Source organism: Lutjanus erythropterus, chromosome 1 (assembly GCF_056507025.1).
Source record: "Lutjanus erythropterus isolate fLutEry1 chromosome 1, fLutEry1.hap2, whole genome shotgun sequence".
NCBI lineage: Eukaryota > Metazoa > Chordata > Actinopteri > Lutjaniformes > Lutjanidae > Lutjanus > Lutjanus erythropterus.
In genome coordinates this window covers 27,517,042-27,544,250 of record NC_139317.1, presented here as the reverse complement: position 1 = coordinate 27,544,250, position 27,209 = coordinate 27,517,042, and the positions used below count along the sequence as shown (strand labels likewise).

Sequence of the window (27,209 nt, the reverse complement as noted above, 5' to 3'; positions counted from 1 at the left end):
CTTGACAAAAATGGCTTGAATGCATTCATACCTGCCAATCAGCATTTTCTGGTGTGACTGTATGATGAAAACTCCACCACAACATCAGATACAAGACAATCAGAGAGAAGGACTTACTCTTGACCACGACAGCAGCCTGGCAAGAGGCCTGTCCATGGTTGTTAGTGGCCACAGCAGTGTACTGGGCGGTATCATCAGTTGTGCATCTATAAATACACAATAAAACACAAGTTAAGTATTCCTAATACACCTATTCTCAGACTCTTTTAAGATTTAAAATTCATTAAAACAGCCTACAGATGTGTGAATGTAACCATGGGTTAGAGTTTAATCCTAGCAAGGTGCTTCATTACTTTATATAAAGCCCTGGGTGTTTATGGTAGTCTTTAGTCATGTTTACAGTCATCTATAAAAACATGGTAAATGTCTACATACAGGGTATACTGTATATCCATAAGGATCTGCTCCACTGAAGCGCTGGCAGTGGGGATTTGCTTTTACAAGGTGTATGAAACTAGTGCACCAAATGAGCAATAATTTCCCACATGAATGCATCATGTTTCCAGGGAAAATCAGTTGCTTCATCAGCCCTCTGGATAGATTAAGTGATGCTTGAACAAGACTTTGCATTAAGCACAAAGCTGTAACAAAAGCTCGTCTTCTTTGCGAACAGATGACAGTTTCTTTTTTTTGTCAGACTTGCTACAATTTCACAATTTACACAAAAATGCTAGTTCTACAATAAAATCTGCTGCTGCAAAATACATGTCTTGATCATGTTTCAGGATGAAATACATCGCCTTCTGGGCTTGCTTCCTCTAAATCATATTTACATGAAATGTTGCTGCTTTTGTTCCCTTGAGAGCCATACAGCCAGTGATGTGTGACAATCTAAGCAAGCCCCAAGCAAACAAGTTGCAGAAGCTTCTGATCTAAACAATCAGGATCTGTTCTCAGATATCATCTAACACGGGAAGTTCAGAATGCGTGGGCTGATGTAGTCACAAGGAGATGACATTGACATTATTGGAAAAAGTGACTACTGCAAGTTGCAGCAGCGAGCTGAGGCAGAGCAGTAAGTGTATTCTTATTTTGAATCATAATGGCATTTAGTAAATCCCTCAAATGCACAGAAATGTTTGCACTCCTGCAAGTATGTGTGATCATGTGTAGGTAGGTGGTGCACAGAATGCCATGGGGTAAGAATATAGGATTGAGAGGTTGGAAGGGGTAGGGATTCTACATTTCTCTCTCTGGCATGAGCCTGGCTTAAAATTATGACAAGCTGCTGGTAATTTGCAATTCAAAAGAGCTTCTTCCTCTCAAGTCTTCCAGCCTATTTTTAAAACATGGATACTGTCCCAAACCCTTCATGTCCATTCTCCTTTTTTCACTTAAAACACCCAGCATTCAGTATAAATAGTAATTTATCTCACAGTCTTGTGAGTTTTAGACCACCCAGGAATTTGCTTGGAGTATTAAGGAGTATTTTTCTATAAGGAGTAAAGTCTGTTGGCCGATGTGTATGCAAGTAACAGACAGGAGGAGCTAAAGGTGATTGGATCCAAGGAGAGAGTGATGACTTAAAGAATCCTGGAGTATCACGTAGCACTGAGGTCAGCAGTCGAACAGCTGAGCTTCCTAAGACTGGAGGGAGAGTGGTATATGCCCCCCCACCCGCACCCCTTTCTCCCATATCTGTACGCACACAGCCTACCCATACAGTCAGTCAGCTGACTCTGACATCATTACTCTACTTTGAACTTGGATGGTGATCCCGATGGGACTGACGAGACAGATTTTCTGACGGTTCAAGGCGTAGTCTTGAAAGATTGGCCCAAGTGGGCAAATGTCTGTGTAGCAGAATTTCAAACCCACTAAATTGACAGAAATCTTTAAATGGATGGCTCAGATCATTTGATATTGGGTTGTCTGAGGTACTTAAAGATAGTCAGTGTATTAGCTACAGCAGATGGCAGTTGGCAAGCTCCCAGTTTGGAGAAGCAAAGAAGGGCACCATCACAGAAGCTATGCTATATTTACAATATTTTCACAGCTTTACATCGCCTCATGGCCACCAATGGAAAATTGGCATTATATAAGCCAATTATCACTCTTTCCGAAGCTAACCAAACTCTGTGGGTGAAATCAATCACGCAGGAGTTGCGGGTCTACCGCTGCCTCAGTCAGTTAGTTTTTTTTTTGTGTGTGTGTTATTGTGTGACTTCAGTGAATCAGTACTATCCTTTAAAAAGACCAACTATCAATAAGTACCTCATGTAGCCCAGATTATATTCCCCACATTAAATAATCCAAACTATCCCTTTAAAGCCTAACATACATATTAAATGCATTTTCTATTGTATTAGCTTTCGCCATCTCATTTCAAATGTTTAGACACCTACATTAACATCGTCTGCATCAGCTTGTAGCCTTTTAATTCTCTTTTATTGGTGCTTTCAAATTAAAGGGCATTCCACTGATTAAGTATTGCACTTACATTAAGTTTGATTATTAAAAAAAAAGATACCTTGACATTTCCTCAACTCAACAGAATCTTTCATTTGACCCTTTTTTTGCTTGTTAAATGTCCTAATCTTTCAAACTTCCAAACTGTGCATAAGATTGACATTACTTTATCATAACCATATCTCATTAAGTGTCATTTTGTCAATTATGTTACTTCAATAGAGTACTGGTGTGGTTTTCTTGCCCTAACTCATAACCCTGTAAGCTAAATCACCATAGTACCATACTCTGTCATCAAACTGTTCTCATAAAATTCAATGAAGTCCAAAATGTACCACTTTACTTGAGGTCAAGGAAAATATTCATGACACACTTATAATGGTCTCAGGACAGCCAGTGTCAAAACCAACCACATATGGCAATTTAATGTAATCTTAAAACAGTTAAAATCCTTCTTTTGTTTGATAATGTCAAATTGTCATGACAAACATATTGACAGGTTATGTTGTGTTGATTAATGTCAAGTTGTCAAAACAACATTTTTGTTTTGGTTTAGGTCAAGTTGTCATAACAAAGACATCTCAAATAAGTTCAACTTTGCATAAAAAAATAAAAAATAAAAATAAAAAAAAAATCACACAATTGACTGAATGACACCTAATGACACCAGCCACAAACATTCAGAAAGACTCATTCATGTTCATGACATGTCATGATGTCATGACATAAAATTGGTGATGCTCCTTTTTTAACTTTTAACGTTTTTATTTCAGTTCCAGCAACTTATACAACCATTTTCAGAATTTCCATGCCATTTTCACCGTCTTTTACAGCTGTATCTATATGGCTTATAGGCAAACAACAATAAATTTAAATAAAATAAAATAAACACACCCCAGCTTAAAGTGTTATTTTTTTAAAATAAAACAAAAGAATAAATTAGAAAAAAAGAACAAACTCCTTATGTTTTGTTAGAAAATTCCTTAATTGTAAATATCTAAAGAAGTCTGTTTTAAGAAGCATTAATTCCTCTTTTAACTGTTAAGGCTGACATCCTTATGGAGTTGGTGTAGATTCATGAGTCCATGTTCTGCCCATTTCTAAACCCTGCATCCATATCGGAGGGTGTAAAATCTATTATATATCCAATGTTGGTTAATGCTGATATTGCTTTAGGTGATCCAAATGACTGTTTTATTTTCCTCCACATTTTAAATGTGACTCTGGTCCATTCAACCATTTGAGTTTCCCTCAGGGGGGTGTCAAGGAAAGGCACAGTCTGTAGGGGCCTTACAAGTAATTTTTTTTTTCTGTACTGAGCCAGCGTGTACAGAAGAGATCCTGAAACCATGCTATTAAAGGTTTTAACTGTGCAGCCCAAAAATAATATCTTAAGTTCTAGAGTTTGAGCCCTCCATCTGGTTTAGAAAGCTGCAATGTTTTTAGTCTAATGTTGGTGCTCCTTTATTATGAAAACATGCTAATAAAGGCATCGAAAACTAAACAGGGCTCCTTGTTAAATCATTTTCAAGTCTGTGTTTTCTGACTTACTGTACCTTTGAATCTCCAGAGAATGGACTCCACCTTTAGATTCAACCAGGTACTTTCCAGAGGACAGGTCCAGGATCACATCGTCTTTATACCTAAAATAAAGAAATATTACATCTCACCAGTAGAGTCCTGAGAGAAAACATTTCTAGCAACAACTTCATTAACATCACTACTAACATCTACCATGATATCTAAAAGAAGAAAGAGAAATAGATAAGCCAACCTTGAAAAAACAGTGTTAAAACAAGTCTGCTTTTGATTAAGGGGACATTTAATCCCTAAATCAAAAATTATTTCTCCTCTGGCCATAGAGATGACTGCCTACCCTTCAATCATGGAACTAGATGTCTCGAGTCCTGTGGTGCTCAAAGCACCAAAAATATATCTGAAAAACTCAGAAGCAGTGTCTCTTTCCAGAACTCATGACCTGGTTGCTCAAAATAATCCAGACCTTGTTGTGAGCAGTTTCATGTAGAAACTATTTTCTTTCTGCAGCAGAATCTACCAGAACTACTTTGGAATTTAAATTTTTCTAAATTTTTGAAAAGAGATTTTTGAAAAGAGACTGTTTTTTTTTTTGTTTGTTTGTTTTTTTGTTTTTTATGTATGGTGCTTTGAACACCACAGAACTAGTGCCATTTTATCCCATTATATTAGAGAGAAGGCAGACATCTCTACATCTGAAACCAAAACTCTGAAACTCACATAAAAAAAAATCTAGATGGATGAACAGTACTACAAACAGGGTAAAAAACGTTTTTAATTTTGGGGTGAAATGTCCCTTTAATAGATTTTGTTAGTTTTAGTGTTAGATCAACATGTTAAAAGTGAGTAGTTCTCACTTACCATTTCACAACAGGCATGGGGAAACCGTCAACAGTGCAGAAGATTTTGACCGGGGTGTGTTCATACACGGTGTGAGATCTGAGTCTGGCCAGGAACTTTGGTCCCCTGATCATCGGCCCCTCACGCACATATTTGTCCAACATCTTCGCCTTCAACTAGAGAGGAAAACAGGATTACCAGTAACTATCAAATAAATAATAAACACTTCTAACTCACACATATATTACTTTATCACTGCTATAGCATATTATAACGCAATGACATAAACAAACAACACAAATAAATATTTTAAAAAGCTGTAGCTCCACTGCCGCTGTATCAATATGAGCTCAGATACAGATAATTATACACAATTTTCATCCAATGGACAGGGAAACATCACAGATTCTTACCAATTCCTGGATTTGAACTTGTGTTTTGTGCTCATATCTTTCCTCCATCGCCTCAGAGCTAGAGACAAACACTTGAGTCAGTTTTGCTGATAGAATCAGGAAAACAGTGTCTTCCACAGGCTGAGAACTGAATAGATTCTTAAAAATATGTGATTTCGCAACATCTACTCAGTTTGTAAGTATTTAACACTATATAACACTTCTTAAAATATCTGAGATCTGACATTATCCTCATTTAAGGGCGCATCTCTGTCCAAGTAACATTGGTAGAAAGTAGCACTGGTTTAAACACAATAACTGTGGGTGTTAAAATGCCTGGTGCTGTTGAGGATGTTTGGTGCTTGCAGGCTGTTCTGTTATTCAGGTGCCTACCAGCCCAAATAACAAGGATCCAGAGTAGCTTTAGTGTTGTGCCGCGTGTTAGTTTGTTATGTGCAACAGGCTGTATGCAGTCTGTAGCCAGCGGTGGTCAGGGCTTGTAATCTGACTCCAAATTGTTTTTTGCAGTTTTCTGTAACTATTAAAACAAATTGAATGAAGTAAATGAATTAATTAAAATGAAGATTATCTAATACAACCATAGTTCAATGAGCAAAGACAGAGGCTGCTAGCAAACCCTGCAGGTCAGTTCACTTTTCTCTGCTGAACAGTGCACTGAAATGTGAAATGATCAGTTAAGTCAATCACTTCTGTTCCACCAATCCCAGCCTGCTCTTGCTGGCTGTTGTACCCCAACCAGCCATTCATAAAGACTTACAGTAAGAAGTGGTACTGTGACAAGTGTACAGCTTGTTTCTGTAGTTTTTGTATTAGGATTACTAATTAGATTTTTTCATTCATTTGGTATTCATTCATAGTGGAGTGAGTGCTTTTAATCTGTGCCATGATACCAGCACAAGACAAAAGGGTGTAAACCTGGTTCATGCTAGTGCTGTATGATTTGGTAAAAACTGTTAAAATCATGATGATGTGATATTTGGTGGTGTCTGTACCAAAACAAATGTTTTCTTTCATCTGGAGAACAAGATTTTTAGGCCAGGGCATCTCTGCAGCAGTACACCACTTCATTATGATGCTGTTTGTCACACATTTTTTCCTTTTTGAAAAAATAGTGATCTGGTTCTGTTCTGTTCTTTGGATATTGTACTTGGCCATACTGTGATTTCAATGATGTTGCAATTAATTGTGCAGAAGAAGAATGCAGGCCACTTTCCAAGACCTCTCTGCAGCAGGGAGAGGAAAGTGATTGAGCCTGACCTTAGAGAAAATTTAATAAGTGGGCTCGCGTGGTTGACATTGGGGAACCTTGAGCACCACAAAGAGAGGCTTTTGTAGAAGGGTACATGGCAGGATTTCATCTTACTGCACAACATCTGCATTCAAGACACGGTCATCTGAGCTTTTGCCCTGTGGAAGGTTCGCACCACAGAGATATGAGACAACTGTACAACAATCTGTCTCTCAGGGTCCTTTTCCACCAAATAAGCTCCGGTTCTTGAACAAGTTCTATTCAAAATCCTTGGAACTTTGCTCCTATCTAGTGAACCAGCCCTCACTTCCACCAGTTTAAGTTCAACCACTGTAATCAAAGATGTCATCAACACCAGGCTATGCACAATGCAAGAGTCTAGAATATGACACGCCCACTTTGGTTCTAAAGGAGAACCTCCTATTTTTTGGTTCTGGCAGGAAACCGACTTTTCAGAACCAGTTCACTTTTGGCAGAAATGCTCAGAACTGTTCAAAATTAGGTTCTTAAACCAGAGTGGAGGCAGTTACATATTAGAGGAAAAAGGCCCCTAGAGAATTCCCTAAAGTTTCTGATGATGCAGACTTATTACTTAGATATGTCTGTCTGTCTGTGCACCACTGGACATGAAATATATGGTGGTCAGACTTTCAGTATCTCCAGAAATAAATATTTAACTTAGAACTGTACATAACTGTTTTTGCCATTTCTGTCACAAACCATTGTGACTGGCAATAACTAATCACAACACCTCCCAGTTTATTTTCTGCTATAAGCAATCTTTTTGTGCATAACCAAATCCCAGATTCAGCAGACTATGACACTGAACGCCAACCCATGAAAGGCTGCCCCAGCGCTGGCAACAAGCCTGTTGCCTGAGAGACGGAGGTTGTCAGCAGCAGAGACAGAGCCAGTAGTCGGAAGCTGTGACTCTCTGAGCATGAGGTTGTTCCACCACTGCAACTGGAAAATAGAGGGGAGTGCCCCGCAGTCCAGAAAGGGCAATCCTAAAAAGACGGAGCACTTGGTGTAGAGACCACAGTGATGTGACCGAGGCAGAAGAGGAGAGGGCCTTGTTGCACATTAAGAGAGGAAGGCCATCCTTGACCAAAAATAATGTCAAGTGGACACCAGGTTGAGGTATGCCGACCATTTACACAGCCTCTGGGATCTGTGGGTTCATCCCAATTGACATGCAGATTTCAGTGTGCTGCTCTGTAGAGGAGAGTGGGTAAATGTGAAAAAGCACAAACGCTATAAGCTTTGTTTACCTTGACAACTAGGAAAGATCATATGTGAGTGTTTACATGTGCAGAGATGTCTGCAGAGATTTGATCATTTTGAGCATAGTATAGTTAACTTGATCAACAAATCAGTTGGTCATTGTTGAGGGCACATTACACACACACACACCTTCATACTTACTTGAGATTGAAATATAAAACAAGGAAATCGGTTAGCTCCGTTTGAGCAAAATCACAACCACTAATTGAACACCTTGTTAAACATGTGCACTGATTAGCTGCTTATTAGCAAAAAAAAAAAAAAAAGCAGCAAGAATAAGATTTTTAAATGGTAAGTACAGACATGAAACACATCAGCCAGAATACCTGTTGGTAATCCTCTTAAATCACACATAAAAACACACACACATAAACACAATGCAACAGGAAATCTGTTAGCAAAAGATTTTCCCCATCGTGTTGGACTATCTAGAAATGACAACAGCAAGTTTGTCATAGAGAAAACTAGGGCTGTGTATTGGTTAAAAATCTGGTTTTAATACATATCGCACTACAAAGAAAGGTGATATATTGCCTTTTTAAATCTAATTTTAGGAAAACTGTCATAGTAAAAGTTAATAGTTTAAAAGGTTTTAGTTTTTTATGTGATCAAAACAATGAAGATAGATAACAACACTAATATTTAGTGGTTGGGAAATTAAACACAGCATAAAATAATCCACTACCATGAATCTATGCATGTGTTATCATGATTATGACGATACAGCGTTTTTAAGAATGAACACAATACCATGAAAACATAATATCATGATCCTGAAGTGTATCCATATTTTCTTTCACTCCTAGTGAAAGCTGTCTTTTTTAACTTGCTATTATAATACAGCTTCTCAGGTTGACGTTTTTATGTTAAAATCAGTATAAGCTATATTTGTCACTCTGCATCAAAACTTTCCCATGGTGCTCTGTTTTTTTTTATCTGTGGAAGAGATGTCAACTTCAGACTTCTGCTCCTTGAAAGTTCAGACAGCTTCTCTCAAGCATGAGAAAAATACTAAAATTCACATGCAAATCCAGAGCAGTTTCTCTCAACCTGCTCACTGAAGTGTGCTCTCAATATGTGGGACCCTCATTAAAACTGTGCAGCTCACTCACTCGCACGCCTGTGCATTGCAAATAGGTTTCTGTGTTTTAATAGAGCACAGTGGTCTGTGAGAAAGCCTTCAGTTACCTTGGACTGAAGTTACATTGGGCTTAATATAGCCAATAATGATCAATTAAAAAAAAACACTTTGTTCAGCCCCGATATGGATTTCAAGATGAAAGCTTGTAGCTTGGCCAACTCAGGGTTAGTTAAGCTAAGTTATTTTTGCTATATTTAGGCCATATGCTTTAATTTGCAGGTTAAGCAATAGCAAAGCTTACTACTGTTAAAGTACTACTGTTAGCTTCATGTTTTAGTTACAAGTACATATAACTGTGTACAGTTATATGTACAGTAGCATCAGAGTGCAACCTGTACCTGCTGTATTCTTTAACCACATATCTGCTCTCTTTGTGGTGGTATTCATGGTCGTAACTCCCAGGTTTGATCCACACTGACATGGTGACACTGTAGGTACTGACCTGTTGGACCAGCAACACATACACAGACACACAGAGACTGACATGGTAACAAAGTACAGTAGATCCTCACGTACAAGTCAGACCAACATACACAAACCCTTAAGGATTGTCAAAGTGACCTCAGGAATTAGATGCAGTCTAATGATGACAAAGTAAAAGAAAGAAAAGAAATGGTTTGGGGTTTTTTAGAAACAAGTCCTGTTTTTCTGTCTATTATGACTTGGTGCTTCGCAATAATACATAGTAAGAATAGTGGACAATATATTTTTGTTGGCTGTCTTGCCCTCTGCAAAAAGAAGAGCCATCCTGGAAACTGGACAGACGGAGCTGGAAACACTGACACACACACATAAACACAGCAGTCAGCTTCAGGAATGACAAGGTGACACCTTATTGATTTAAAGACATCAGCAACACAGACACACGTGTTCACGTACATAAACAAAAGGCATGTATGCAGGCTATTGTTGGACCGGTCACGTATATAAACAGCACCTGACAGCACAGCTGTACCAAAGATTGTCCATCAATTTGACAGCTCCAAATCCAACACGAACATTTATATATTTATTTAACACTGGCGGACTGTGAATATTTTCAACTTTAAAGACAAGCGAATGGAATAATACTAAATTAAACACGAACTGAGTGGAAGCTCTGCAAAATACAGCTCTAATCATAACAAGTTTCTATTATCCACACGCCATAACCTGCACTAGGAATAAAACCAAGACATAACATGGCATAAATGGTACACACTGGTGCAAAGCAGCAAAAACAGTAAGAAAGCCTTGCAGCTATCATTAACAGCTATGATTCCTTAAATTCATTACCAAAAACTTTCAGCTCACAGCTCTTTGGCAGTCAAACAAAAAACTCCAATATAAAAATGGACCTATTTTAATTTTTAAAAACCTTTCTGTAGAAATTTTCATCAATCAACCATTTATGAAAGTGCATACTGTATTTAGTTTTATGCATTTCAAATGCACTGACTTTAATTTGTACCAAATACACATGGGACCTTAATTCAGAAAAAATATGAATGGTAGTCTATGAAGAGAGACAAATTATATTTTGATCCTGTTTGAATTGTGCCATTAATCACACATGTGATGTTTGTCAATTTAAAAGCTAATTTTACAATTTTTTCTCCAAAAGGTAACATTAGCCACTGAAGCTACAAAGTCTGTGTTTTCATACTGGGATGTGGTCACACAAGGAATGGGTCTCATTATTTCTCTTCTTGCCTGGTCTCATATTCATGGGTGACGTAATATTAAAGTTAAAGCTGCAATGATTAATCGGTTAGTTGTCTCTTTAGTTAACTAACTTGATAAATGTTTATTCAGTTTTATTAATCTTTTTTAAAGAAATAAAACTCCAAATTGTCCGATTCTAGCTTCTAAAGGTGAATATTTTCTGATTTCTTTACTCTATGAAAACAAACTGAATATCCTTCAGTTGTGGACAAAACAAGACATTTAATGGACAATGAAAATAACTATTAGTTGCAGCCCTAATTCAAGTTATATTTATATTTAGTCACGTTCACTGGCTTTCTCCCCAATCTGACATTGCCAACATATCTTGTGTTTTCCCTGAAGTTATAGCAACTAGCAGCTAGCAAGGAAACGTAACATTATGTTGAATAAATTAAGGATTTCTCTGGATTTGACCAATGCGGGAGACTTTTGGGATAATATAAGTACACAAATCAACAAAATAGACATTTTTAGACATTTTAATATTCTTTTAGTATTTTTACATATTATAGCTTTAAATCTCACATGAGTGAGTTTATCTGAAAACTATAAATTGGTCTGTACTTATATTTTAACAGTTGAGCCTTTAATGAAAGCTCTTAATGAGAGCTCCAATGAAAGGTTAGCTTAATTTTACATTACTTTCAGGTAATAAAATGATTTTTATTCTTAATCTTGTTAGCTGTGTGTCTGACAGAAACACTTTTTTACAGTACACATACCAAAGCAACAGCATACCTTTGTCTTACATCATGCACCTATAGTGCTGTTGGACCATAATTGCCTTACATCACCCAAGTCTTCAGAGACCAGAAATAAGGTCAAAGGAAACATAATGCGACTCTCCCATGAAAGCTACAGAGAAGTGCTCTACTGGCAAAGACATTCCTGTTTCCACATCTCTGCAACACTGACCCAGTGTCAGGGTCACCATAACTCTCACCAGAACCATGTTTTTGCTCACTTGTAATGCCCCAAAACTGCCTATCAAGAAGCCGATCAATCGGTCAGATAGATGACATAACGCCCATACCTCTGACCTCTAACCTCTGACCCCTAAAGACAATAATCACACTTAAATTCCTGGTTGAATCATGTTAAAAGCTCCAAATTATTCATTTGTCACTCCAACGGTGTCACTAAAATCAACTCCCAAATCATTCCTCGTAAGTAAGTTAAGTTTATTTAATAGAAATGACAACAGATTGTGGTTCCTGAGAAAATAACCATTAAACTCAGATGGCTCCAGGCAAGTGGTCACTGCAGGCAAGTCATATTCTTGTCCCATCAGTTGTACACCCCAGTGGCTGTGCTCTGCCCCTGTCAGTCAGGCCAATACTGTAACAGCACAAATGGCTGCCAAATGACACCTGAGCCTCCTCGTCTGCAACAGTAAACCTCTAAAATTCTCAACCATAACCGTACAACTCTCTAAAATTCTGCAGGTTGATAATAAACAGTTGCTATTTGGATAACTTGCTGTGTACCAGTGGCATTAAAATGGAATAACAATGGCTCATTTGCATTCCAAGTTTCTTAATTTAACATCAGTCAACACATTATGAGTCCCTGAGCCACACACCAGCAATCTGTCCACTTAAGCAACAGTCCCGACCAAATTTGACTGTCCAGTGGGAGCCCATTTAACCAATTAAGCATCTATGATAAACACACAGAGCAACAGGCTGTCCTGTCATCTGTCCTGTTTCAAACAAGGCAATTATGACCATTATCCTCAAAACAGTGGTAAACTAATTTATTCCAAGTGAATTGCTGCACATCATTCATAATTCATACACCCTACCATTCATCACGTTTAAGTGTTATCAGCTCTAGTCAGGGGCCATGCAACATCCCTTGGTTGTGCCCTAATCTGCTCTCTGTTCCTCCATCCCACTGATCCCTCTACACCTGGGTTTAAAACAAAAGTAGGCTGAAAAGCTGAGGATACAGAGCGGATAGCGACAGAAAGACAAAAAAAATGTAGTTTTTCTTACCCCTTGAGATTCCCTTTGCAGCGACTTCGGTTGTCAGCCTGAATCCACAGGGAGACAGCCTGAACCAAGTACCAGGCCAACAAAACCACCACCCGTCTCCAACCGACCCCCACCTGCCTCTCCCCGAAGCCTTATAAGGAGAGAGAGCTGCCTATATATAACCAGTATCCTTCAAGACCCAGGGCCACTAGAACCAGGCAACTATTAGATTGACAAAGTTTGCCCATTACAGTTTTTGGTGGAAGCCATGTTAGCCCAAATGCAAGTTTCTGGCACGTTATCTCAATGACTGATGCTAAACAGCTGGTTATTCTGATATTCCAACCAACTGATCTAAACAATGCAGAGAATCTGACCATGGTGATGTTATGTGATGGCAGTGCCACATACATACAAATTTCTAGGTCTATAGGCAGCAATATGTTTGACGAACCATATTGCAACAAGGCTGGTCACTTTCATTCCTTCCGTGCCACAATGTCATTCAGTTCTGGGATTAAAGTTAAAGTTAAAACATATTTCAGAGCTTCAAACTCTGACAATTAAATGCTGCAATGATAACATATCTACAGCTGTTTCCGATATACATTTAAAACATTGTAGGTGTACTGCAGACAGTACTGAAGCGCCTCTCTGAGATCTATCTCCATATGCATTCAGAAACATCTTGAGACACTGTGTCGCATGCTGAACTTTGGCCAGGGCCTATTTATAAAATCAGCTACAGTTACAGCTTGACTATTCCTGACACAGTGGAGTGAAGCTGTGAAACACATTTCACATCTGAGGCGAATTCATATGATGAGACAACATGGAGTCACATTTGAGAAAAGGAGAGAGAGGGAGAGGGGGAGAGAGGCAGGGTGGGGGTTCTGGGGAGGAGTATGTGATGTAGACAGGCATTAGAGTGTGAAAGAAAAAAAAACAAGGAAAAAGGACAGGTGACAGATAATTTCTTCAAAGCTAAATGTGCAACTGTCTGAACTTTCTCAGAAACAGTCCATAAAGTTTGGGAATATGTGAACACGGATCAACACTAGCAAAGGAAGGCAAAGGATATTTTGCCAACAAAGGCAGCAGTGTCCTCATCTCTGAATGGCAGAATGGGTCGACTGCCAATGACTCTCACAACAATATATATGAGAGTATCAGTGACAGGTGCACCTTAAGTATGCAATATAAATCATGTCACATTAAACATAAGGTTAATGTTATGAAACAGCAGCAGTGTGGTTAGATTTGGGCACAAAAACTACTTGGTTCGTTTATTTAAAAAAAAAACTTAAAATAGTGACTATGACTTTTAGTTTTATACAGGACATAAACTCCATTCTCCTGGGTGAAAGTCCTGTGTTTGTTTGACCCATTCATCAACCTTGACCTCATTCCCTATGTGGAGTTTGACACTCTTAAAAGTACGGTACTCAAGCGAAAGAACTCAAAATCACAAGTACATATTTTTCCTCTGGCCTGTAGTGCTATTCGTCCATATGGATTGTTTTGGTGTGAGTTTTGGAGAAACTGGCCATAGAGATGTCTGCCTTCTCTCCAATTTAATATAACTAAGTGGCAATCAGCTTTTGGTGCTCGAAGCTCAAACAAATACATTTGAAAAATTCAACAGCAGCACTGTTTTCCATAAATCAGAATTGAGTTACTGAAGGTAATCCACACACCTTGTTGTAAGCAGTTTCATGTAGAAACTGCAGTAGAGTCTACTGGAACTACTTTATTTCTACTAGAAAGAAAATAGCTCTAACATGAAACATGAGCACCACACTTCATTTGCAATTCAGTGCCATTAGTCCCAAAACTCTGCAACTCACATAAAAAAAAATCTCGATGAATAAATAGTGCTACAGGTAAGAGGAAAAATATGTATTTTTTATTTTGGGATGCACTGTTCCTTGAATACAACCCCAATTTTTTAAAAAGTTGGGACACTGTGTTAAAAGTAAATAAAAAACAAATCCTGTTCAGCCTATTCAATTCAATGCAGTACAAAGACAATATATTTAAAATTTAAACTGATAAACTTTACTATTTTATGTAAAATGACCCTTATTCTGAATTAAATGCCAGAAATATTTTGCAAAGAAGTTCACCTTTTCTATTAAGAATATTCAGCAAGTGTTTAAGAACTGACAAGACTAACTTTGGAAAATTAATAAAGTGAAATTGCACTTCATAACGTAAAATATAAAACAGGTCTTGACTGCAGGCATCCCAATCTAGGACCCGCATTTGTTTATTACAAAAGCCACATTGTTTTACCATAAGCAGACTGTGGCTCAGCATTGGTTTGCTGAAATAAGGAGCGTCCCTGAAACAGTCTGAATGGCAGCATATGTTGCTACAAAACCTGAAACTTTTAATATTACTGTTTGTTGATGGTGTAAACCCTAAATTCCTTGCAACTGTGCCTCAAGAAACACTGTTCTATGAACCTGGTGTAGTGGTGAGCCTGTCGAGGACGCCCCTTTTATACCCAACCGTTACACTATCACCTGATATCGATTAACCAAGTTTCCTGTGGAATGTTTTCAAACAGGTGTGTTTGAACTGTGATACTGTCCTCACGTACTCGTACTCATAAAACTACTCCGACACGTCACGAAAAGTAGCCGCTCGACACAAGGAAATATCTAAAGGACTTTGTTGAAACTTACCCTCTTTTTTTGGACGCGCCGTCATCATCAGCGGAGCCGCAGCCAGCCGCTGTCCAACAAGTACCGGCGGGTGTAAACTAGTTCAATGCCTCGGCAAATTAATCCAACGACAAATAAAAAAACACCGCCGCCACCAGTCTGTAAACCTCTTTTCTTCATAATAAACTGCTACAACTTCTCTTTGTGTACTTATTCTTCACCAAAACAGCCTTACAGCTCAGGACACAAAAATTCACTGTTTGAGGTTCACAGCAGGGTCAACAAAAGTGTTGCACACATGGCACCACACTCATACCTGTCCCCCCTAAACAATGACAGGTAGGAACTAATTAGCTCTCAGACAAGAGGGACATGAAGAAGAAACTTAAATACTAAATGTGTAAATGTGTGATTAAAATACTATTTAAAGTGCTGTAAATGATAATGAAATAATGATCATATATAACTCGATTTATAATAGTAAACTTAATTCTGCAAGTCCATAATAATGTTGTGAAATTATTATACTGAAATAAACAGTAAACTGCACAGCTTAATAAGAAACACAAAATCAGTAAAATAACTTACTACAAATAACCTAAAAATATAATGTGTACAGTAACTATGGTTACACTTGTATCAGGAAACAGCAACAATGATTTTTTACATTTAGAAAGTGAACATCTAATGAAAATAAAACATGTTTTAAAAGTTATTGTAAGAAAGGGATGATCCCATTGCTCAGTTGGTAGAGCATTCGCCCCATGTACTGAGGCTGTTGGTCGTCTGCAGCGGTCGCTGGTTCGATTCTCGTCTGTGACCCATGTGCTGCATGTCATTCCCCCTCTCTCTGCCCCCCTTCCTGTCATATCTTCAGCTGTCCCTATCAAAATAAAGGCAAAAGCCCCCCAAAAAATCTTTTTTAATGGCTTTATTAAGTACTCATATCAGTACTTGGTATCGGCAAGTACACAAATGTAAGTACTTGTTCTTGTACTCAGTCTGGAAAAAGAAGTGGTATCAGTATAGTTTTGAGTATTCCAACTCAACTTTCCCAGTCTTTTGTTTCGGCTGTCCAAACTTTTTAGCATTGCTGTCTCAGATTCAGAATGAATGAATATTTACAAAAAACAGTTTAAAGTTTATCAGTTTGAACATTAAATATCTTGTCTTTTTGGACTCACATACCCATTCCCATCACCTACCCAATAACAACTCACAATGTAGGCCTAACATTTTTTATTAGCTAAATTTCAAATATTGTTATGCATGCATGAAAAACATTTTTAATAAATTATCTACACAAAATATATTAAGCATGAGCATAAGCATGAGATTGGAGATTTTTTGAGATTGAGCTGTGAGACGTAACAGTCACCAGGAGTCAATAGGGCCCTTAACAGGACCACTGAAAACTATACAGAGTAAATATATTTTGTTTTTATGCCTATGAATGAATTATATGGACAGAGATTTGTTGTACTTCTGTGCAGTAGTCTTTGTTCTCTTTTTGTGTGCGTGCATGTGTGGGGAAAAACAGAACTGACGTCTGTCTGTGGTTGAAAAGAGCCCTCTGTTGGTCATGTTGTGGTACACTCTGTAACCAAAACCCAGTGATAACTGAAGTACATTATGTTGCTGGCTGACAGCGAGATACTGGTAAGTCAGGGCTCCAGGGTGATGAGGGGGTGTTCAGTAGGTTGACAGAGGAAGAAACAGTATTGCAAATTGAAAATACATGTACAGATTTGTTGTATGATCAAACATTGCTTCTTTTAATAGGATATTTTGAAATTTTGACTATTCCAGAGAACACTGTTTGACATTTAAGTCCCTGGACACATAACAGGATGAATTATTCCCTCATTTTAGCCTCCTGACATACTTAATTTTACACATTGGCTCATAATGAGTCATTATTTAAAAGGAACCCCTGGGCACTTCATACACTTAATAAGTCAGGCCTGTCCGATTAACATTAAATTATGAATCGTTAATGTAGAGCACTTTACAAAGTGAAATGTCTGACTGAATCTTTGTCTTTAATTGAAGAAACATGAGGCTGGCCTGCAAGAACTGAGTGTTTTTCTATTTAGACTCTTTTACTGTATTCAAAGTAATGACTGCAAAAAACAAACACGGAAAAGACTGTACTATCAACTGTACTTGATCTTGGATTTACACCGAAGGATCTTAGGAATTTTGACAGAAATATTACATGTATTGTCCCTTTTCATTAACTGCAGAGTGTGTTAATTCTGGGTTTGTAAAGCTCTGTTTAGGTCACATGATTTCTGTTGAGCTTCAAGGCATAGAGGATGGCAGCTGGCCAAAACTCCAGTTGCAGCAAGACATTTAATTCACAGAGTGACAATGGAGTCGAGTAAATCTCCCAGTATGATGTGAGTGACCCAACCATTCATGTCTCTGCCATCAGGACTCTGTAAAAAAAAAAGAAAAAACAGCCTAGTAAAAATGTTTTAAAACATCTATCAAATACGTACATACCTGGGCTGCACAATACGGTAAAAAAAAATCATAATGTGATTATTTTGACAGATATTGTGATTGCGATATGATTCACTATTAGTGGGAATAATCATTTTTGCACAATTTTCATTTTCTCTGAGAAAAAAACTACTAAAATCATAATGATGTGACATTTGTTGGGGTCTGTACCAAACAATCAACATTTTTTTTTAAGAATCCAGGCCAGGGCATCTTTGCAGCACTACAGTAGTACTTCATTACCATGCTGTTTTGTCACACATTTTACCATTATGAAAAAAAAATACAGCTTCTGCAACTGGGATATTGCAGTTGGTTATAATGCAATAATAATTAAGTGTCCAGTCCTCATGCATACATACATATATTTAAAATTAGGAATAATTTATTTTGTGTTGTTTAGTTGTTAACCTGTTAATATAACTGATTACATACTAAATATGTCATTTTTGGTGAATTCATTTTGAAACTGACACTCTTGTACACGTGCTGTTCCTTAAGCTCTGAAACTCTTCATCATGCAAATTGTCTCCAAAAGTCATTAAAATGGTGTTATCAGAATACAGCTTGGTTAAAGAACTGACATTTGAACTGGTGTTTAATTATTCGTCTACTTATCTCAAAATCTCAGAACAACTCCCCAGAGTTCTTGACATTGTAATAATATCTTACTATTGATATTTTGTGTAATGTACAGCAATAATGATCATTAAATCTTCGGGCGCTGGTGCGAGCTTTCTGGAGAGGGACGACTGTTCCATTCTGACATCGGCGTACTTGTTTTAGAGAGCTCAATACAAGGCTTGAGGAGAAAGAGCAGTCGGTGGGCTCCGGAAATTAAAACCAAGCGAACCATCCTACCACGTGATGACGCATGACGTATACGGCGCGAACGATTGGCTGAAAAGGCAGACAGGTAGTGAAGCGGCTTCGGGACGTTTATGGACATAAACAACAGGCTGTTCCGTACTATTATGCTGTGTAATGCACACATCTAGCCAAGTTGTTTTAATGATACGCTGCACGACGTTTGTTTAACCACCACATATCTTTGTTGCAACATATCCGGTACAAGGTGAGATACATTTTAAACATTATATTTCTTTAAACAGACAGTTGTTCGGTTAAAACTTTAGCTAGTTCAGTTTTCTCTGACTGAAGATTGAGTAACTAGGCTAGTTAGTTTAGTTCGCTGGCTAATGTTAAACGTTTAACTGTCGATATTTTCCCGAGTTTTCAGCTGAGCTTAGCTAGGCTAACGTTTCATAAGTTTGGGTACGTACTGTAGCTTTAAATTGAGTTATCGCTAACTAGACGAAAGTGTTTATTTCTTATGCCTGATTGTTGATTTCAAAGTTGCTCATCGCCATCTGCTAACTTAGACTAGATCAGACTTTACTCTTTCAACACTGCCCAATAAACATGCACATAGTATGTCACTCCGAGTGTTGAAATTTTATTGTTGTACACCATTTTTTCCTACGATTGCTGCTCTGTCAACTGCACTGAGCTGAGTTTACTGTCGTTAGAGCTGCTGTTTCTAACAAGTAGCTCTAGTTTCTTGCTAGATGAATTGGCATTTTTGGCTCCTGTCGTTGTTTGCAGGACGCGTTTAGCAGAAACTGCTTGGTGTTGTGTGGTGTATTATGGTCAAATGGTCAACCTCATCATTAAAGGGGGGACTTAAGTCTGTCAAACTGTACTAAAATATGCAGTTCTGTGTCACAATTCAAAGATCTATCCGATGATCACTGGCAATTTCAGAATGGGATGTTTTTTTATATGAGTAGATAAGCTATCACCTCCATTAATGGGATTTAGTGAACTATTTGCTAAACTAGCCCAAGTAATTTGTGCAGGCATGAGCTTTCAAATGCATTTTATTTCATGGTAAGGTTAGGGGTGAGGTTTTTGTTGATTGCATAATTAAACTGTCATATGAAGTTTTTATGAGCAGTCTCTTCCCCAAAGTTAAACCCACTACCTGTTTCTCTCTTACTGTCAGTGAACGTGACTGTTCTTCCTTAGTGAACCAGTCAAGCGTCTAAAAATCTTTCGTAATACATTTTTTCATACAAATGCATTATTATAGAAATGTACTTTAATAATAATCTATGAACTCTTCACACCCAGTTCTACACTCTGGGTGTTGATTTAAAGTTTTAATGCAGGTGTTGCAGAAACCTCAGGTTATTTCTGGTCTTCAAATACTGAACTGTGGATAAAAGAAACTTTTAAATGGAAAATCTATTATCTTCTTTCAGGTCAGACATGAGGCTTTGTACTTCTCTTCTGCTCTGCCTGGCTGTAGCAGCCCTGTCCTCTGCCTTTGTGATTTCACCTCCGTAAGTACAGCAAGAGTACTGTATGTGTAGATGAACATAATGATAGATGGTCTAATGAACTCTGTTTTCTCCTGCTTCCACATTTGAAAGTCTATTGAATCGACTCTAAACAGAAAAGTTGACTCATTCACATTCTGTATAGGCAATAAATGGAGTGGGCACCATTAAAGAAATTAATGTATGTGTGTATTTCAGACATATGTGGACCAAACTGATCCTGACACACCACTGGCCAACCACCTTCTGTAGTGTGAGTTTCTTCCTGACTTTTATTTATTTATTTTTCTCATACATTTTGAGTTTGTGAAAGATGCAACAGGGCTGTTTCATAAAAAAACACAATTTGACATATCACGATAGGAAAAGCATAAGTGTAATTAAAAAAAATTAATAATAGCTAGTTAGCTGCTTGAATTGCACAGAGCCATTGTTACTATTATTAGTGATGCCTGTAGTTTTCACACTATGACAAGTCAGAATATGGACAAATATGGACAACGTGTAATTCATCATACTACATCCAGATTTGATTTGTATTTCCATATTCTTCTGTTATTCTTTAATTTGTAGGATGAAAACAGGCTAAAACTAACTTGATTCTAAATTATTTATCCTGTTTACTCAAATCACTTTACTCACTTACGACACTGAATCAACAGTATATACCAGTAATATTCAACTTGCATAATAGTAGATATATTTATGAGAAAGAAGGTGCAGTTTATCAAGCTGAGTATCTACACAAGAGCCTCATGTGCTTTATGTTTTATATATGTTGTGACAAATGAAGGGCAGGGTGGATAGTAAATAGTAAATATATAAATTAGTATTATTGTATCCCGTCTCAAGACAATGTTGCCCTTTTTATATTACCCTTGAATCTTACATATATACTGTAACACTGAGTCAGTATTTAATTCCAAAATGTCATGTGACATCTATGAGTCATGAGACTGGCTGTGTGTCAGCAGTCTGGTTTGATTAGGCAGCTTTCTGTTCAAAACGCAGGCACGCGTCCACGGTTTAAACCTTGGAGTAACATGTGGTTTTGCATCATGTGCCTGGTGTGTCAGAAGTAAAGGTTTGATTTGGCAACATTATGGTCTCAGTATGACAAGTTTCTGTTTGTGGTGGAGGTATTTCTTTAGGTCTCATTTTGTTTATTGAATGAAAAACTTTACATTTTCAGTAGAAGTTTTAAAATTCTATATACCAAGACTCAACTGAGGAGCTAAATATCTAGAAAACCGCAAAGCCACAAAGTAGTTGCAGTTCCTCTCTGTACTCAACTGTGTGACGTACTTTAGTGGGAAATGGAAGAACTTTTTTTTTTTTATTTTAGGTGGTGGGGAAAAGAGAGATACTGTATCTTTAACATGATTGCTTATGTCATCAGTCGCTTAAGTCTTTTATCAAGTATAACTCTGTCCTTTAACGCTGCTCCCTTGAATTAGTTGCAACCAGAGTAGCTACTTCTCAAAATTAGATTTATTTTCCTTTCAACCTTATTCTAATCTTGTACTGCCAGTAACATTAATTAGTAATAACAGAATTAAGTTTTAGCTTTATGTGTCCAGATGGAACAACAAAACTATTTTCTTTTTTACATTTCAGATGGAACACTGTCATCCCAACATTACCTACTGGACACTACATGGACTCTGGTATTCGTGTGTGTGTGTGTGTGTGTGTGTGTGTGTGTGTGTGTGTGTGTGTGTGTGTGTGTGTGGTTTTGAATGAGATAAAAGTGTGTTCTTATCTTAATCAGCCTGGCAAATGGTTGCAATACCTGTTTTTGCTTCCTGTTTTGTTTCTCTCTCTGAGAGAGTGACACAGAGAAAGTGATATATCTAAGATTGTAAATCTTTCTACTTTCCAGGCCAGATAAAGGGATTGACTGCAATTCATCGTGGCATTTCAACTCTTCTCAAATAGAGGTAATCACTGTTCAAATTGAGAGTGTCTTTATAACCGGGTGTAGAATTCATTAAGTCATGTATCTTCTGTCAGCCATGTGTTAAATCTGTAGAGTAGTAGTCATTTTAATTTAGTGAGATGGAACATAAACAGACACTAGTTTACACCAGTGATACTTGGCAGGACAAAGAAGAAAAAGGAGAAAAGATAAAGCTACAGTAGATAAAAACTCTTAACTCACAAAATCAAGACAATCAGTCAAATAAGGCGTTACCAAACTAGGGAGGGTTATTTCATGATTATCTCCTCAATTTATCAAGTTCCAGTTGGTACACTGATAACTAAAACAAATCTGTTTTTGGGTGTGTGTTTTCAGGACCTGCTTCCAGACATGAAGAAGAGTTGGCCTGACTTGATTAACCCCTCATCTCCTGGATTCTGGTATGGCATCGATCAGTCATTCTATTTTTTTCTGTCTATCTGTCTAGGACTCTCTTAGTTGGATATCCTCTAGTTTTGTGTACAGTTTATTTTAATTGTACTATCTTTAATGACTACTGCTGTTGTGGACAATGTATTTTGCTCCACTACACCATGCTTTGCACACTTTGAAATTTGTATTATTTTAAAAGACATACTGTATGTGATCATATTCCCTTATGTTCAAACTAACAGTATTTTTTTTATCATATGGTGGGTGATGTGAAGCATGTTTTAGTACTGTATACAATAGTGCTTGACCAATATGGGTTTTTCAAAGGTGATGCTAATATTCAGAGAGCAGGGTGGCCAATACCTGGTGTATAATGCCACATCAAACAAAGTGATGTATCACACCATTGACAAAGCAAGCTTAGTGACAGGGCACAAAATTATCACTAGCCACCTCCCAAATTCTGGTAAAATATGTATGGGTCTGGTAGATTCCCTTCACTCATCAGTACCACACTGGTAATCTATTGAGTGGCTGATAAAATTTTAACATTCACTTGTCATTTGGCCAGTGAACACAAAGGTTAATTTTGCATCCTACATAGTGATATAATTATGGTTGATGTGACAAGGCTTTAGTTAAGGGCGGGGGGATTTGGATCCTAAACCCTTTGCATGCCACAAGATATCATGTGTCAACTGCCCTTGGAGACCTCCCTATTTTTTGATTAGTGGAGATGCTTCATGATCCTGAAATCAGACATCACTGGCCAAAGTGAGATAATTATTATGTAATGTGTTCCTGGCTTCAGTTTTGTACGTGGTAATAGTAAAGCATATTGCTACTTGTCTGTCTGTTTCAACAGGAAATATGAATGGCACAAACATGGTACATGTGCAGCCAGAGCAGATTCTCTGAATAGTCAACACAAATACTTCAGCAAAGCACTGGAACTATACCATAAAGTGGATTTGGACAGGTACAGCAAAGTTTCACACAATCACACCCTCACATATGCACATACACCTCTTTCCTCAGAAACAGTGTCTTATTTTCTAGTTCTTAGTTTTGTTTTGATGTTCCCGTAAATCTTGTGCTCTTCACAGTCTACTCCATCAACACCTCAAAGCCTCACATAGAAATCTGTGTTTCTGTTTTTGTAGCATCCTGAAGAAGTTTGACATCACTCCCTCTGAAAAATACTACTCAGTAGGTGTATTTTTTTAATGTCACAATATGGTATATTAGCATCTCAGATATTAGTGTGATGTAAGGAATAAGCTGTAGAATTAAAGTGCTCTTTTCTCTGTGTGTCTGTGCAGTTTTCACAAATTGAAGGAGTCATAGAGAACTTCTATGGCATCAAACCTAAGATTCAATGTGTCCATCCATCAAAGGTATAAAAAAATTTTAAACTTTGCTGTTTGTTTTTAGCAGTCCTACTTTTCAGGGATCTTTTTTGTGCCAGGTATCTGGTTTCAAATGTCAGCTGACAGTCTGCTAGATTATTGAATTACATGTTTTTGTGTTTGACAGAATGCTGAAGTCCAGCTTTTGGGGCAGATTGAGATCTGTTTCGACCCTGACTTCTCCCTCGTGGACTGTGAGAAACACTTCACCGTGGAAACCATATCTAAGGGAGACTGGGACAATCCCATGGCTGTTGACAAAGCATCTGGGTTCAGTGTATGTGACCATGATATGCCAGTGTACTACCCACCTCTTCAGTGAAACACTCACATATGCAAACTGAAATTCAACACACATTACAACCTTACTTTAACACACACAGACATACAAACAGATGTATGTTTTTGTTTATCAGCCATCTGTACTGTGAATTATCATGCACATTGACTAGCTATTATTCTAAGGCTTCATGATCATAACTTTAATTAGAATTTATGTTAAATACAGCTCAATACACTCAGTGCAGCGTGAAAACATTTTGAACTGCATGAAAATTCTGGTTGGAAGAGATACTTGAAAAAAAAAATCATCTTTAAGCGCATTGTACCTTTTATATCCTACAAAAACCAGGACACACACACGCACACACACTCTCTCCACTACTACTTAGTGCTTTAATGGAATTATGTCCCATTCTGACCCTTACTATTAGATGAATCCAATCCACGGCTCAACAGGGGGGCATCATGGTGAGTTCAGGTCAGACAGGCGGGCAGACGGACAGTTTACTGTGTCTCTATCATATTGGCACATAAGCGGAGCCTTTTGTCATATCTGTAGGTGATTTTCACTTAATGTTAGTGATTGTGTAGTTGTCGAACCCAAGTGTTTATCTTGTGACTGCTGGAAATATTTTAGACCACATTTGTGTGCTTATGTGCCATCTCTTTTTTTTTTTCAACTTTATGGGAATTAAATTAATTCAAGTCATCAGCTGGTGTTCTTTACTATTAAATCCCTGTGTAAATAATAGTGGGTAATAAGGATATTGTTGAAGGGTTTCATCATTTTTAAACCTACGTTGCTGCTTTGCAACAACAGACATAAACTAGTGGTACCTATCATTAGCTGCCTTCTAATGTCTGCCAAGCCTCTTATGTAGTATTGAGCTGTAGGCCTGGTTAGGTCTGTGTCTGCTGCTGCAAGAGGACTGTTAGTTACATTTGTGAGCTTAAACTAATTCCAAGTGAGTCCAAAAAGACAAAGACTCTCTGAACAAAATGCATTACATAAAATGCCACACATGCATATTTACGCCTACAGATGAAATGCTGGTTTCTCAAGGATGTAGCAAATATTTTTATAAACACTATTTAAAGCTACAGTGGATAACCTTTTGTCATACTGTATTTGCTCAAACTGTCATTAGTACTCCTAATGGCAGTTGCAAAAATCCACCACATCTGAACAAAAATAACCAACCAGAACCAGCTTCCAACCCAAAAAGTCTGCATTTAACAACCTAGGCATGAGACTCATTAATCAATCGAAACCAGAATGTCAGTATTTGACTACTTTTGTTTAGGCGTGGTGGATTCTTGCAAAAGCCACAAAGACAGAGTGCAATTAAGACCTGCCCACACTGGAGGGGTAGACAATTCATCTCTCTTCTTTGACTTTGTATTGCCCGAAGCTGCCTCTTGACACTTTCAGTATGCTAACACACAGAAAAATACCCTCAAAAGAACTAACTTTGTACGAGCTTACACACTTAAAAATGTAGGCTCTGAGAAGACAAGAATGGATACAGGCATGAGGCATCAGCAGGATGTATGGGGGAGAAATCATGGGCTCCTGACACTCAGTAATGATATGCCTAAATTACAGTTGCCAATTTGTCCAGACAAAGTGTAGAAGTTGAAGCTAACTACGTTATGTGAAAGGCCTAATTTTTTGTTAGGTTAATCAGTGTGATTTGACCAAGTAGTTGCAAATATCAAAGTATTTCACATCTACAGGCAGTTTTGAGTTTGCTAACTTTTCCATAATGCTCTGACATGCTGAAATCTAATGTTTTTAGCTAGATACAGTCACTTTGTTGGTGTTTCTGCCCCTCATCACATATTGTGGCACTGACTGTCCAGTGGATGTGGCTTTCAGAGACAGTGACAGATTCAGCAAATACAACAAAAAGTTACTTTTAAAACTGTAGCTTTAATGCTCGCTGATTTGTACAATGATTTTTTTCTATTGGTGCCGTATGGCATTTTTGTGCACAGATAAATCAATGTAAGCTGAAATGTAAATGATCATTGTCACAGTGGACACATGCTGTGGTGTGAAATGACTTAAATGAACATTTGTACTGTAATTTTTTAATGTCAATAAAACAGTCAATATGGAGTCAATCTGCCCTCCTGTCATGAGTGAGTTATTATGTAGCATACAGTATGGATTAAACTGTATCTATCTGCATTTTTAATTTATTTAATTGAAAGAGAATTCAACCTATAAATAGATCTTTGTGCATAAATATAGAGAGACCATCTGGCTGAAAATGGCGGCCGATTAAAGGAGCATCTCAACTTCTGTCTGTATGTCCATCTATGCAAATGTAGTATAGTATCAGTACTATATTCCAGCCTGTCTGTCTTTCTATCTGTCCAGATCTACACTGTGTGTATGAATATTAATGTGGTGATCTCCTTACAGAGCCATAATCCTACCAGGACAAAGACACCAGTCTATAATCCTGAATCCCCTCCCACAACACAGCACCACAGATTGACTAAACACATCTGATTACATATTCAATGGTGCTAAAATGCCCTGAAACTATGTGCCAGCTATATTCTAAATGTGCTCCAAATCCTGCCAAACACATGAAAACAGTACTATGAGCTCCGTGTGACATTCCAAGTTTGGGGATCACAGTTTGAACATTAGAGGTGAATTACCTTGACTGAAGAAACCTGATTTTAGAGGAAAATTACAACGCAGATCAGCTACAGACACTTGACCCAGGTAGAGCAGCAGTCTCGATTTACCCCCTTGCTTCCGTCTAATAAAGCCCCCACCCCCCATTTCTCCCACTTCCCTCTCCTTCTCCCCTCTCTCTCCCCTTATGTAACACTGCAGTTCTGCAAAGCTGCTGATGTGACAGATCCAAGTACCTACACACACACACACACACACTCACACACACGCGCCCAGTGATCAACCAGATCATACTGTACTCTCTGTGATTGCTGTCCTTGTGTCTGTCATTATTATTGATCATAAATTGACTGCTGTCCTCAAATGGCATTTGAT

The 27,209-nt window shown here is 37.8% G+C and overlaps 2 protein-coding genes across 4 annotated transcripts in view; one reads left to right on the top strand and one right to left on the bottom strand.

The window, feature by feature from the left end:
• The window catches only part of myom2b (myomesin 2b), a 46,544-nt gene extending 33,765 nt beyond the window's left edge, over positions 1 to 12,779 (bottom strand). The window contains exons 1-6 of one of the 2 annotated variants that reach the window (XM_084718591.1): positions 12,637 to 12,779; positions 9,271 to 9,374; positions 5,259 to 5,316; positions 4,867 to 5,021; positions 4,026 to 4,112; positions 118 to 206 (exon numbers count right to left, since the gene is read on the bottom strand). In XM_084718591.1, coding sequence (XP_084574717.1) covers positions 118 to 206; positions 4,026 to 4,112; positions 4,867 to 5,021; positions 5,259 to 5,316; positions 9,271 to 9,353 — 472 coding nt within the window. In that variant the 5' untranslated portion in view covers positions 9,354 to 9,374; positions 12,637 to 12,779. The remainder of the gene's footprint in view (positions 1 to 117; positions 207 to 4,025; positions 4,113 to 4,866; positions 5,022 to 5,258; positions 5,317 to 9,270; positions 9,375 to 12,636) is intronic. The other variant, XM_084718597.1, reaches the window with a different exon arrangement.
• A 5,919-nt stretch (positions 12,780 to 18,698) lies between these two features.
• Positions 18,699 to 24,683, top strand: rnaset2 (ribonuclease T2). Of its 2 annotated transcripts, XM_084718568.1 has the most exons (10): positions 18,701 to 18,867; positions 20,057 to 20,137; positions 20,333 to 20,387; positions 21,752 to 21,801; positions 22,017 to 22,074; positions 22,431 to 22,495; positions 23,353 to 23,466; positions 23,651 to 23,696; positions 23,810 to 23,884; positions 24,024 to 24,683. In XM_084718568.1, exons 2-10 carry the CDS (start codon positions 20,064 to 20,066, stop codon positions 24,216 to 24,218), a joined length of 732 nt encoding a protein of 243 aa, XP_084574694.1. In that variant the 5' UTR covers positions 18,701 to 18,867; positions 20,057 to 20,063; the 3' UTR covers positions 24,219 to 24,683. The 2 variants fall into 2 exon arrangements, with proteins under 2 accessions (XP_084574702.1, XP_084574694.1); XM_084718576.1 differs by lacking the exon at positions 20,333 to 20,387 and having other exon boundaries at positions 18,699 to 18,867.
• Positions 24,684 to 27,209: the final 2,526 nt, after the last annotated feature.

Coding starts and splice junctions, on each gene's coding strand:
- rnaset2 (XM_084718568.1), top strand. CDS start 20,064: ATGAGGCTTTGTACTTCTCTTCTGCTCTGCCTGGCTGTAGCAGCCCTG. Junction 20,388..21,751: donor GGCCAACCACCTTCTGTAGT/GTGAGTTTCTTC, acceptor TTTACATTTCAG/ATGGAACACTGTCATCCCAA. Junction 23,697..23,809: donor CCTCTGAAAAATACTACTCA/GTAGGTGTATTT, acceptor GTGTCTGTGCAG/TTTTCACAAATTGAAGGAGT.